This window comes from Barbus barbus (assembly GCF_936440315.1).
Source record: "Barbus barbus genome assembly, chromosome: 3".
NCBI lineage: Eukaryota > Metazoa > Chordata > Actinopteri > Cypriniformes > Cyprinidae > Barbus > Barbus barbus.
This window is the reverse complement of record NC_136731.1, coordinates 4,043,423-4,058,543: the sequence shown is the minus strand read 5'-3', so window position 1 is coordinate 4,058,543 and position 15,121 is coordinate 4,043,423. Positions and strand designations below refer to the sequence as shown.

Below are 15,121 nucleotides of genomic sequence, written 5' to 3'. Positions count from 1 at the left end.
ACAGAACACACATTACACACACATTACAAACAGAACACACATTACAAACACATTACAAACAGAACACACATTACAGACACATTACAAACAGAACACACATTACAAACAGAACACACATTACAAACAGAACACACATTACAAACAGAACACACATTACAAACAGAACACACATTACAAACACATTACAAACAGAACACACATTACACACACATTACAAACAGAACACACATTACAAACAGAACACACATTACACACACATTACAAACAGAACACACATTACACACACATCACAAACACATTACAAACAGAACACACATTACACACACATCACAAACAGAACACACATTACACACACATTACAAAAACAGAACACACATTACAAACACATTACAAACAGAACACACATTACAAACAGAACACACATTACAAACACATTACAAACACATTACAAACAGAACACACATTACACACACATTACAAACAGAACACACATTACACACACATTACAAACAGAACACACATTACACACACATTACAAACAGAACACACATTACACACACATTACAAACAGAACACACATTACAAACACATTACAAACAGAACACACATTACAAACAGAACACACATTACACACACATTACAAACAGAACACATTACACACACATTACAAACAGAACACACATTACAAACAGAACACATTACAAACACATTACAAACAGAACACACATTACAAACACATTACAAACAGAACACACAATACACACACATTACAAACAGAACACACATTACAAACAGAACACACATTACAAACAGAACACACATTACAGACAGAACACACATTACAAACAGAACACACATTACAGACAGAACACACATTACAAACAGAACACACAATACACACACATTACAAACAGAACACACATTACAAACAGAACACACATTACAAACAGAACACACATTACAGACAGAACACACATTACAAACAGAACACACATTACAGACAGAACACACATTACACACACATTACAAACAGAACACACAATACACACACATTACAAACAGAACACACATTACAAACAGAACACACATTACAAACAGAACACACATTACACACACATTACAAACAGAACACACATTACAGACACATTACAAACAGAACACACATTACACACACATTACAAACAGAACACACATTACACACACATTACAAACAGAACACACATTACACACACATTACAAACAGAACACACATTACACACACATTACACACACATTACAAACAGAACACACATTACAAACAGAACACACATTACACACATAACACACATTACAAACAGAACACACATTACAAACAGAACACACAATACACACACATTACAAACAGAACACACATTACACACACATTACAAACAGAACACACATTACAAACAGAACACACATTACACACATTACACACAATACACACACACAAGACCTCCCAGCACTGCTCTGGTGAAAGAACCCTGTAGGAGAAGAGTGAAGGGATTCATCAAAAACCACTGCAAACATGCCAGGATTGATAAGAAAATATGAGATCCAAGATTTAACTCTTAACTCTTTTATTTTAAATCTGTGATTCTCTAAATTCTGCAAAAACCAGAAGCCAAGATACTCAACATAAAGAGTTTGGAAGCAGTCTATGGGCTCAGATGACTACATTACTATAATGTGATGGAAGGTGATTTTAAATAACTTTAAAAATTAAAAGCCTGCAGTCAAATTTTAATCTTAAAATGTTGTATATAAACACTTGCCTATTAACTGAATTATTAAAATCTGTAAATTTCACGCACAGATCTTCTGCAAAATGTATAGGTTATTAATGTCTGAGAACAAACATACAAATATCCATCATATAATTTAAACTTTTTTAGTTTTATGTGTAGCCTTAGTTCAGCAATACTGGGGTTAGTTTAAATGCCTTTAATTGCTGATAAATGCTATAAATTTATTCAGTGGAAACCATCAAGACAACAAAAGCAAAGTATTTACCTCTCAGAAGCCATTTCAGTGTCCAGATATCTCCAAATGGGGATTTTTCCAGAAAGAAAACAAGTCTGTGAGCTTGCTGAGGTGACTTAAGTCCGTTCAGAAGAGATCTGCTGAAATCTGTGAGCTGTGGAGGCTTTAAACGATCAGATCAGCAAAACAGGCCACCAATCCTGAGCTGACGAGCTCATTAGCATTTGAAGATCGTTCCCCTTCCTGCCGTAAACAGCAGTGATTCACAGTGATGGGCCATCATGTTAATGGAGCAGAAACTCATTTGAATGAGAAAGCACTGAATAGTGTAGTTTTTACATAAGCAGAATGTCATGTACTGTATATGTTTGCTCACTTTCATATGAATATCTTGATTTAGCTTCTTCAGCTTGAGGACATTTTAATACATTTTAAAATGCGGTTATAAGACACTGTGTGTTAGTATTACTGCATGTACAGTAATAGTCATGTAGATCACACTGCAAACACCTTCCACCATATAAACTAGAGAGACTGCACGACTATGAATCAAACTGCAAACCTACTGTTTATGTATTTCCAGTAAAATATGGAAGCCTTGCGATGAGCACAATTTTATAGTATATACTGTACCTATAATATACAGTGTATAAATATATTAAATCAGATAAAAAAGATAGAGAGTAATCTATTCAGAAATGCCCAATCTTAACATATTGCACATTTTGTTTGCTGTACACTGATTTAATATAAAGTCACATTTTCATGAGTCGAGTTCTGTGTGAAATACTTATTTAATTTCATTATTATATATAATAATAATAATTATATATAAAGCTACTTTAGTTACAACTTTATTTTAAGTGTCCTTTTTACAGTGTAACTATACATGTAAGTACTAAGTAATATTAACTATGTACTTACTATTTGCCTAGGGATTAGGGCTTGGTTTAGGGTTACTTGCAGGTAATTATGCATCATTTATTGTTATTATACATGTAACAAGGACACCATGAAATAAAGTATAACCGCTACTTTTGTTAATGTAACTAAATGTATTAAAGTGTTTTAGTTATTAATTGTCTTTTCAATGATTAATAAAGAGTTCATTTAGATGTCAACAAATGAACCACTTTCAGTGTGGGTTTAAATCATGTCTGAGAGAAACTGTAGCTTCAGCCACAGACCAGCTATTGATGCTTCGTTATCACCAGATCACCTCAACCATTATACCTGAGAACACATATGATCTTAATGATCTTGAGACTTTCCAAAGATCAGAGTTGTTAGGTCTTCACGTGTACAAGGTGCAAACTACCGCTATTATGACACAAAAGCTGTTTTCAGACTGAATGTGTGCTAATGAACAGCCCTGCTGCTGGTTTTAGTGGTTATTTTGAGTCTCTCTATTGTAGAGTTATTTAGAGAAGACAGAAGCTACTTAAGAGAAAGTACATGAGAGTCCCAAGTATTGAGCCAAAATATATATTTGAGTGAAAGTAGAAAAGCAGTAAGGTAGAAAAGTTGTTGCAAATGTGATACAAGAGACAAGAAGAGCATGAGAGTCGACAACATGAAGCCATAAAGTTATAGAAGCGCGTGTCTACAGTTAGATACCAACACATACCTGGAATACAAACCATTTCATCTTATTGGTATTTGGCCCAAAACAGACTGCACTCAAAACAGTTCTATGGAAATGATTACAACCGCACTGGGAAAGTGTATAAATGTGTTTAAATGTAAAATATTTGTTGTAAATAATTTACATACGTTTTAATAAGCTCAAGTGGAGCTATGTTTTAACTCTACTTATACACAACTTAACATAATAAGGCTTTACAGTATATATTTATTTCAAAAACAGCGTTTGGGTTGGTTTGCATGTGTCCGTAACAAATACAGTGCTGTTTTAACCATTGCATCTGTGGAACTTAATTGAAAACTTTCTCATTTCAATAAGAAAAAAAGTGTCATCTTTTAAATTTTGTCCATTTTTTCTCCAGAAAATGTAACCGATGAGTGTTGTTTTGATGCTTTTTAATGTGTCGTTACAGATCTGTATCAGTTCAAGTGCAATCATGCCTTCCTCTTTACTACTAGTTATAGCATGACATTGCTTGGCTAATTATTGGCCTTTATATTCATTATATTTTACTTAAACTGTTAGTGATATCTTAAATTAGATTTAGATGTTAATGTAAAAACTGCCTTATATACATAATTGTAATTTATAGTTATGTGCAAGAAAATGAACTCCCCAGAATTTAAACCATTAGCTGATGAATTAATTATAATGAAACTTATTTAAAAACAGACCAACCGTTTGTTCATTATTAAACCAGTGTTTAAATTAAAATAAAAAACACTGTTTAATTGACTTGCACATGGTCCAAGCATGCACAAGTGTTCCTGTTTGATACTAAATAAAAAATTGGACATTTGCACTTCAGTATTATAGCGCACATTGAGTTCAGTGAAGGGTTTAACTATTGCATGTCTTTTTTGTATGAGAGTATCCTCTACATAACCCCCCGGTTTCACAAACAAGTCTTAGGCCTAATCCCAGACTATTATATAAATCTGAGCTGTTTCATCTTAAAGAAACTTGCACTAACTGATCTTAAAATAGTGCCTTTGTTTTGTCTCAAGATACACATCAGTATTGTTTTTTTCAAAGGCATGTTTATAAAAAGTACTTAAATGTCCTAATTGAACTATTGCCTAATCCTGTCTGTGAAACCAGGCCAACAAGTCTTAAAGGGTTACTCCACCCCAAAATGAAACGTATCTGTGAAACGTATCCCAAAATTTTAATTTTGGGGTGGAGTAACCCTTTAACAAGTCTTTTGGCAGCTTTCATTTTGCATGATGTACAGTGCAACTTTGCATTCTCTTCTACATTTTAATCTCTTTTCTTTTTACAAGATATTCTTCTCTTGCAGCCGAATCATTTTCATTGTGCCAGTGCTTAATTTGTAAATTGTGAGGTCTTCCTCTGCTTATGCTGTGAGTTTGGGTTGCCTAACATTTATCTGGGAAAAAGTGCATGTTATCTCACTTAATTTGTACCGTAAATCATTTACTTTTACCGTACTTTTTACTTTTAGTAATTTAGCAGACGCTTTTGTCCAAAACGACGTACAAATAAGAAAAAGTAACTAAAACTATAAAACTTTATAAACCTATGCCAACACAGGAGAATACAACAACATATTTCTAAATATGCAATTTGTTATACATAGCAATTTCAAAATAAAAGTTCAAACCCTCGCTCAGAGTTTGCATGTGGCCAAATATTAAAATACTACATGGATTAAACGTCCTTGAATCATCATGCAAAGTCAAGCATGGCCAGGCCGTTGGCGCCCTCTTCATGTATTTGTTATAATACACAATATACTGGTTATATTACATTATGTAGGCCTATTTTATCAGTGTTGTTCAATAAAACCATGTAATTACTTGGTTTTTGCCTCATCGTAAGTTCATATATAAATAGTCATACTAAAATCACTGCTATAAATACACCCCAGCGACTTAAAACTGGTTTTGTGGTCCAGAGGGCGTATTACAGAAAGTTTCTTATCTTAGGTCTTAATTTAAGATATGATGTGTTAAATTAGGATTTTTCACAAATTCGTATTACAGAAGCAAATCTTAACTTGATTTGGGATTCTTATCCTATCTTACAAAAGAGTATCTTATCTCTAGTTAGGAAATCTTAAATGGCATAATCAAGCTCGACAATCTACTCTCAGGTCTTTTACCAAGCAACCAACCCTCCTCCAGCTGCTGATGAAGTAAACTAAATAATAGAAGCTACTTCACTTTGAAAATCACCTTTTGCAAAAAAATCGTAAAGCATTAGGCACTTGCACTACAACCAGTAATGCTGTGACACTCTTGTTGGTCTCTATAATACTGGTTGCAGTTCCTGTGCTAACTGTACAATTTAAATACAATAAAAATAAATCGTTGAAGCAAAAGAACACGTGAAATTATGAGAACACAAAAAATAGATATGATTTTTCTTTATTTTAACAACCTTCGATTTTATAACTGCATATAAAAGTTAACCCTTTATAGCAATAGATCAGAATTATTATCAAAAAAATTATAGGTTTGTTGTTTGTATATTTTTGTTTGTAATGTACAGACAAGTCCAGTTATTGATGTTCTTCAAATTAAATTGCATAATTATCTGTTGTCAAAATATTAATGCAAAAACAATAAGTCCCATCCGTATATAGATATTTTCCAAAAGCCTACACATATTCTAGATAATGTCCATCTTCAGTTAGGACGGCGTCAGATCCAGACCGTCCCCAGCGTAGGACCTTCTGTTGTCTCCGTAGTCATAGCGGATCTCTTCGCCGGTCTGAATGCCCCGTGTGGCCATGAAAAGTATGACCGGTTCATCGTCCGCGAAGTGCAGTCTAGGACTGAGATTGGCGTGTCTCACAGAGTGTTTAATTCGTCTGCCCAACGTAGTTTTGTTAGGATGGCACTCGCAGCGCTCCTCATGAGCATCCAAACACATGTCCTGTCCGTTCTTGCTGGTAAAAAAAAACAGATGTCCAGCTTGTGTCTGATTGTTCTGCTGGATTTCCAGTCCCTCGTCCCTGGAGATCAGCCGGCCGTGGAAGTCACAGATCAGCTCTCCGCAAGCAAACGGCCTGCTGGTGACGACCCTGAGACCCTTGCCTTCTCTGTCCATCAGCTGCAGGCCTTTCCAGCACTGCCTGCGGCTCATCCGACGGATCGATTTACTGTCTGTCGGAGCCTGGATGCTTCGTGGAGGCTTCCAGTCCTTCACAACTTCAGCAGCATCTGGCACGTTCTCCGTCCATCCCTGCTTCTCGATCCAGCTGTGTACTTTGCTCTCAGATGGCTGACGTGGACCAAACGTATCTGCAGAAACAAGATGATATTAGCTGTGCATGTGACTTCCAAAACTGCTTCAGACACTTTTAGCATTGTTTTTACACTATGACTAGTCTTTACTAAGACGGTATACACTTGCTGGTCAGAAAAGTTGCATATTGAAGTGAGGATCAGGAGCATGAGGAATCATTATTTTTTCACAAAATAAATACATTAATAAATGAAGAAAAGGAACAATTGTTTTAATAAAGCTCAACCTGTCAGATCTGCCAATGTTGCTGTAACACCCAAATGAGGAATATCAGTTTTGATGACTTGAATGAACGACTTACCAAGTACAAGACGCTCACGGAGTTTCTTCTGAGTCGCGCACCAAAGCAAGTGGCAATGGCTCTCGAATCTCCTGGAGATTTTCACCCGTGCAGCTAATTCTGGAGGCGCTGCATGTACCATTACCGGATGTGACATCTTCAGCAAGCAGAAAGCTATGTTTGCATTCATCCATTCGGCCTCGGGCGCTTCAGCTGGACTAAAGAAACACAATATTGGTCAGGATACTTGAATGATGGAGAAAATGCAAGATAAAATAAAGACCCAGCAGGACTGGACCGAGGTTTCTCCTCGTTGCCTGTCCAGTAGCTGAAGTACCTTGAAAGTTTCTCATCATCCGTCAAATGCAATCTGTGTACAACAGTGTGTACAGTAGATCTGACCATATCAGTGGTGATGCTTGGGAGGTCATACCTGCATCCAGAACAAAAGGTGGTTTAGTAAAGGACAAAGAAATTTCACAAAACAATGCCTGAATCAAAAAACTACAGATAGAATAAAAGTTTGAGTGCACTCACTTGTCATGCAGCTTCTTTAGGTCCTCACAGGGATTGTCGACCGGTTTCCCTGAAGAGTCCACAAAGAATTTCTCAGCTTCATCTAAACTGCATCTTCTGCGTCTCCTCTTGATCAACACTGAACGCAGATATTCGTTGTAATCATCAAACCACTGCATGATGGACAAAAAGAGAAAGTTGTGAGGTTTTGACTCATCCAAGTAACTTCACTATAATCTCATTTATTATTAAACTTACCACTTCCTGCTCCTCTGACAGGACAAAGAAGGCATTGCACTCGTCTACTCCCACCATAACTAGCTCATCACTTCCCTCAATGTATGTCCGCTTCAACCAATCAGAAACCTGCAAACAATTCAAACAATAATAAGCCAAAATTACTCTCAATCAGAAACTAAAACTGACCAGATTTAACTGACCATTTCACAACAACATCTACAATTATGTGGGTTGATGAACAAAATACACAATTCTCTTCAAATAACTTGACTGAACATATTTTCAGTTTCTAAATGGAGTCATTTTGATATGTATTGAGAATAAACCATTTTAGTTCACCTTTAGGACATTTCCTAACATGGTGTTTATTTTGTTTTTCCAATTTATTCATTTTAATTTTCTTGTACGGTCAAATAGAGTAACCAGAGTAAACTTAACCATTGTGCATTCGTTAAAAAAAATACACCAAGGTCCTTGGAGGACAAAAATATCTCTCAAAAAAGAACAGTCATTAAAAAGTTGGATATAGTTGTTTTTTTGCTTGCATTGATGTCATTTTTAAACAGGGTTTTAACCCTTGACATGTCTGTTCGTTTGCATAATGCACTGATATCATCCCAACACACTTGTGGGTTTTCATTTGTTTCAGTGGGACATTTGTGTGCTGAGTGTAAGGATTGTGTGTACCAAGTGTAATTTACATTTTGAAATATTCAAATTCTTATAAAAATACATAAAATGCTGAATTTACACTATTTGCAGTAACAGAGCCAAAATGATCAAAATACAAAAAATGTGAAATACAAAATGTCTCTAAGGATGCACAAGGATGAATGATATTAACTTGAATTACTGTTTATGAAGTGATTTTCTTAATATTATTGGAGTAGTAACACCTGTAACACTAATAAGCTTGAGGCACAGAATCTTATGGTGCTTCTAATCTATATTTTGGATTTATACGAGTTCATGTAGAAGAGGTCATTGTCACTGAGACTAAATCACTCACCGTCATTTTCTTCACCACTTCTGGCTCTTGGAGGAACGTCAGCATCATTAAAGCCTCCAGGAAATACACCAGCAGCATCTCCTCTTCTCTCGTCATTCCTCTGATGTATGTCCAGTCGATCACAAGGTCTCTCAAGACGTCATCTTCAGCAGACTGCAAGACCTCCCAGCACTGCTCTGGTGAAAGAACCCTGTAGGAGAAGAGTGAAGGGATTCATCAAAAACCACTGCAAACATGCCAGGATTGATAAGAAAATATGAGATCCAAGATTTAACTCTTAACTCTTTTATTTTAAATCTGTGATTCTCTAAATTCTGCAAAAACCAGAAGCCAAGATACTCAACATAAAGAGTTTGGAGCAGTCTATGGGCTCAGATGACTACATTACTATAATGTGATGGAAGGTGATTTTAAATATTAACTTTAAAAATTAAAAGCCTGCAGTCAAATTTTAATCTTAAAAGGTTGTATATAAACTCTTGCCTATTAACTGAATTATTAAAATCTGTAAATTTCACGCACAGATCTTCTGCAAAATGTATAGGTTATTAATGTCTGAGAACAAACATACAAATATCCATCATATAATTTAAGCTTTTTTAGTTTTATGTGTAGCCTTAGTTCAGCAATACTGGGGTTAGTTTAAATGCCTTTAATTGCTGATAAATGCTATAAATTTATTCAGTGGAAACCATCAAGACAACAAAAGCAAAATATTTACCTGTCAGAAGCCATTTCAGTGTCCAGATATCTCCAAATGGGGATTTTTCCAGAAAGAAAACAAGTCTGTGAGCTTGCTGAGGTGACTTAAGTCCGTTCAGAAGAGATCTGCTGAAATCTGTGAGCTGTGGAGGCTTTAAACGATCAGATCAGCAAAACAGGCCACCAATCCTGAGCTGACGAGCTCATTAGCATTTGAAGATCGTTCCCCTTCCTGCCGTAAACAGCAGTGATTCACAGTGATGGGCCATCATGTTAATGGAGCAGAAACTCATTTGAATGAGAAAGCACTGAATAGTGTAGTTTTTACATAAGCAGAATGTCATGTACTGTATATGTTTGCTCACTTTCATATGAATATCTTGATTTAGCTTCTTCAGCTTGAGGACATTTTAATACATTTTAAAATGCGGTTATAAGACACTGTGTGTTAGTATTACTGCATGTACAGTAATAGTCATGTAGATCACACTGCAAACACCTTCCACCATATAAACTAGAGAGACTGCACGACTATGAATCAAACTGCAAACCTACTGTTTATGTATTTCCAGTAAAATATGGAAGCCTTGCGATGAGCAAAATTTTATAGTATATACTGTACCTATAATATACAGTGAATAAATATATTAAATCAGATAAAAAAGATAGAGAGTAATCTATTCAGAAATGCCAAATCTTAACATATTGCACATTTTGTTTGCTGTACACTGATTTAATATAAAGTCACATTTTCATGAGTCGAGTTCTGTGTGAAATTATGGAATGAGTTTCATTCATCTGTAAAGCAGCTCTGGAGAAACGCTGCATTTGTAATTAATACTTATTTAATTTCATTATGATTACATTGAATTATTATTATTTATTAAACTTATAATTAATAAAACATAACATTTATGTTACATAGTCATTTACAAACATACATCTACATACAGCGCTTAATGAATTATTAGACCACCACCCAACGTTACATATGTCATTAAAAATTAAGTTAATTATTCTGTATCTAATAGTACATTTTAACTTAGTTTCAGAAACTACAAAATAGTCAAAAAACATGCTTAGGTTTTAAGCTCCGACCAAACCCAAATCAGATGTTCGGGGTGATATTAATATATATTTGTTTTTTTATACGCATGCATGTATGTACATATTTATTTATTTACTTATAAAATTTAATGTGACTGAAAGGTCACATGAGTTTAGTTACAACTTTACTTTAAGTGTCCTTTTTACAGTGTAATTATACATGTAAGTACTAAGTAATATTAACTATGTACTTACTATTTGCCTAGGGATTAGGGCTTGGTTTAGGGTTACTTGCAGGTAATTATGCATCATTTATTGTTATTATACATGTAACAAGGACACCATGAAATAAAGTGTAACCGCTACTTTTGTTAATGTAACTAAATGTATTAAAGTGTTTTAGTTATTAATTGTCTTTTCAATGATTAATAAAGAGTTCATTTAGATGTCAACAAATGAACCACTTTCAGTGTGGGTTTAAATCATGTCTGAGAGAAACTGTAGCTTCAGCCACAGACCAGCTATTGATGCTTCGTTATCACCAGATCACCTCAACCATTATACCTGAGAACACATATGATCTTAATGATCTTGAGACTTTCCAAAGATCAGAGTTGTTAGGTCTTCACGTGTACAAGGTGCAAACTACCGCTATTATGACACAAAAGCTGTTTTCAGACTGAATGTGTGCTAATGAACAGCCCTGCTGCTGGTTTTAGTGGTTATTTGAGTCTCTCTATTGTAGAGTTATTTAGAGAAGACAGAAGCTACTTAAGAGAAAGTACATGAGAGTCCCAAGTATTGAGCCAAAATATATATTTGAGTGAAAGTAGAAAAGCAGTAAGGTAGAAAAGTTGTTGCAAATGTGATACAAGAGACAAGAAGAGCATGAGAGTCGACAACATGAAGCCATAAAGTTATAGAAACGCGTGTCTACAGTTAGATACCAACACATACCTGGAATACAAACCATTTCATCTTATTGGTGTTTGGCCCAAAACAGACTGCACTCAAAACAGTTCTATGGAAATGATTACGACCGCACTGGGAAAGTGTATAAATGTGTTAAAATGTAAAATATTTGTTGTAAATAATTTACATACGTTTTAATAAGCTCAAGTGGAGCTATGTCTTAACTCTACTTATACACAACTTAACATAATAAGGCTTTACAGTATATATTTATTTCAAAAACAGCTTTCGGGTTGGTTTGCATGTGTCCGTAACAAATACAGTGCTGTTTTAACCACTGCATCTGTGGAACTTAATTGAAAACTTTCTCATTTCAATAAGAAAAAAGTGTCATCTTTTAAATTTTGTCCATTTTTTCTCCAGAAAATGTAACCGATGAGTGTTGTTTTGATGCTTTTTAATGTGTCGTTACAGATCTGTATCAGTTCAAGTGCAATCATCCCTTCCTCTTTACTACTAGTTATAGCATGACATTGCTTGGCTAATTATTGGCCTTTATATTCATTATATTTTACTTAAACTGTTAGTGATATCTTATATTAGATTTAGATGTTAATGTAAAAACTGCCTTATAGGCATAATTGTAATTTATAGTTAAGTGCAAGAAAATGAACTCCCCAGAATTTAAACCATTAGCTGATGAATGAATTATAATTAAACTTATTTAAAAACAGACCAACCGTTTGTTCATTATTAAACCAGTGTTTAAATTAAAATAAAAAACACTGTTTAATTGACTTGCACATGGTCCAAGCATGCACAAGTGTTCCTGTTTGATACTAAATAAAAAATTGGACATTTGCACTTCAGTATTATAGCGCACATTGAGTTCAGTGAAGGGTTTAACTATTGCATGTCTTTTTTGTATGAGAGTATCCTCTACATAACCCCCCGGTTTCACAAACAAGTCTTAGGCCTAATCCCAGACTATTATATAAATCTGAGCTGTTTCATCTTAAAGAAACTTGCACTGACTGATCTTAAAATAGTGCCTTTGTTTTGTCTCAAGATACACATCAGTATTGTTTTTTTCAAAGGCATGTTTATAAAAAGTACTTAAATGTCCTAATTGAACTATTGCCTAATCCTGTCTGTGAAACCAGGCCAACAAGTCTTAAAGGGTTACTCCACCCCAAAATGAAACGTATCTTGCTTAACATTTATCTGGGAAAAAATGCATGTTATCTCACTTAATTTGTACCGTAAATCATTTACTTTTACTTTACTTTTTACTTTTAGTAATTTAGCAGACGCTTTTGTCCAAAACGATTTACAAATAAGAAAAAGTAACTAAAACTAAAACTATAAAACTTTATAAACCTATGCCAACACAGGAGAATACAACAACATATTTCTAAATATGCAATTTGTTATACATAGCAATTTCAAAATAAAAGTTCAAACCCTCGCTCAGAGTTTGCATGTGGCCAAATATTAAAATACTACATGGATTAAACGTCCTTGAATCATCATGCAAAGTCAAGCATGGCCAGGCCGTTGGCGCCCTCTTCATGTATTTGTTATAATACACAATATACTGGTTATATTACATTATGTAGGCCTATTTTATCAGTGTTGTTCAATAAAACCATGTAATTACTTGGTTTTTGATACTTTATTTTGCCTCATCGTAAGTTCATATATAAATAGTCATACTAAAATCACTGCTATAAATACACCCCAGCGACTTAAAACTGGTTTTGTGGTCCAGAGGGCGTATTACAGAAAGTTTCTTATCTTAGGTCTTAACTTAAGATATGATGTGTTAAATTAGGATTTTTCACAAATTCATATTACAGAGCAAATCTTAACTTGATTTGGGATTCTTATCCTATCTTACAAAAGAGTATCTTATCTCGAGTTAGGAAATCTTAAATGGCATAATCAAGCTCGACAATCTACTCTCAGGTCTTTTACCAAGCAACCAACCCTCCTCCAGCTGATGAAGTAAACTAAATAATAGAAGCTACTTCACTTTGAAAATCACCTTTTGCAAAAAAAACGTAAAGCATTATTCACTTGCACTACAACCAGTAATGCTGTGACACTCTTGTTGGTCTCTATAATACTGGTTGCAGTTCCTGTGCTAACTGTACAATTTAAATACAATAAAAATAAATCGTTGAAGCAAAAGAACACGTGAAATTATGAGAACACAAAAAATAGATATGATTTTTCTTTATTTGAACAACCTTCGATTTTATAACTGCATATAAAAGTTAACCCTTTATAGCAATAGATCAGAATTATTATCAAAAAAATTCTAGGTTTGTTGTTTGTATATTTTTGTTTGTAATGTACAGACAAGTCCAGTTATTGATGTAAATTGCATAATTATCTGTCGTCAAAATATTAATGCAAAAACAATAAGTCCCATCCATATATAGATACTTTCCAAAAGCCTACACATATTCTAGATAATGTCCATCTTCAGTTAGGACGGCGTCAGATCCAGACCGTCCCCAGCGTAGGACCTTCTGTTGTCTCCGTAGTCATAGCGGATCTCTTCGCCGGTCTGAATGTCCCGTGTGGCCATGAAAAGTATGACCGGTTCATCGTCCACGAAGTGCAGTCTAGGACTGAGATTGGCGTGTCTCGCAGAGTGTTTAATTTGTCTGCCAAACGTAGTTTTGTTAGGATGGCACTCGCAGCGCTCCTCATGAGCATCCAAACACATGTCCTGTCCGTTCTTGCCGGTAAAGAAAAACAGATGTCCAGCTTGTGTCTGATTGTTCTGCTGGATTTCCAGTCCCTCGTCCCTGGAGATCAGCCGGCCGTGGAAGTCACAGATCAGCTCTCCGCAAGCAAACGGCCTGCTGGTGACGACCCTGAGACCCTTGCCTTCTCTGTCCATCAGCTGCAGGCCTTTCCAGCACTGCCTGCGGCTCATCCGACGGATCGATTTACTGTCTGTCGGAGCCTGGATGCTTCGTGGAGGCTTCCAGTCCTTCACAACTTCAGCAGCATCTGGCACGTTCTCCGTCCATCCCTGCTTCTCGATCCAGCGGTGTACTTTGCTCTCAGATGGCCGACGTGGACCAAACGTATCTGCAGAAACAAGATGATATTAGCTGTGCATGTGACTCCCAAAACTGCTTCAGACACTTTTAGCATTGTTTTTACACTATGACTAGTCTTTACTAAGACGTTATACACTTGCTGGTCAGAAAAGTTGCATATTGAAGTGAGGATCAGGGAGCATGAGGAATAATTTGTCAGAATTTTTCACAAAATAAACGCATTAATAAATTAAGAAAAGGAACAATTGTTTTAATAAAGCTCAACCTGTCAGATCTGCCAATGTTGATGTAACACCCAAATGAGGAATATCAGTTTTGATGACTTGAATGAACGACTTACCAAGTACAAGACGCTCACGGAGTTTCTTCTGAGTCGCGCACCAAAGCAAGTGGCAATGGCTCTCGAATCTCCTGGA

At 35.4% G+C, this 15,121-nt stretch overlaps 1 protein-coding gene across 1 annotated transcript; it reads right to left on the bottom strand.

Annotated features, from left to right (window-relative positions):
* Nucleotides 1–6,021: 6,021 nt before the first annotated feature.
* On the bottom strand, nucleotides 6,022–9,901 carry LOC306854556 (uncharacterized protein). Its single transcript, XM_079392683.1, has 7 exons — nucleotides 9,686–9,901; nucleotides 8,965–9,154; nucleotides 7,974–8,081; nucleotides 7,737–7,888; nucleotides 7,537–7,632; nucleotides 7,221–7,417; nucleotides 6,022–6,915 (listed from the first exon to the last, which is right to left on the bottom strand). Exons 1-7 carry the CDS (start codon nucleotides 9,697–9,699, stop codon nucleotides 6,302–6,304), a joined length of 1,371 nt encoding a protein of 456 aa, XP_079248809.1. The 5' UTR covers nucleotides 9,700–9,901; the 3' UTR covers nucleotides 6,022–6,301.
* Nucleotides 9,902–15,121: the final 5,220 nt, after the last annotated feature.

Coding starts and splice junctions, on each gene's coding strand:
- LOC306854556 (XM_079392683.1), bottom strand. Junction 8,082..8,964: donor AAGTGGTGAAGAAAATGACG/GTGAGTGATTTA, acceptor AATTGTTTGCAG/GTTTCTGATTGGTTGAAGCG. Junction 7,633..7,736: donor CTAAAGAAGCTGCATGACAA/GTGAGTGCACTC, acceptor TTCTGGATGCAG/GTATGACCTCCCAAGCATCA.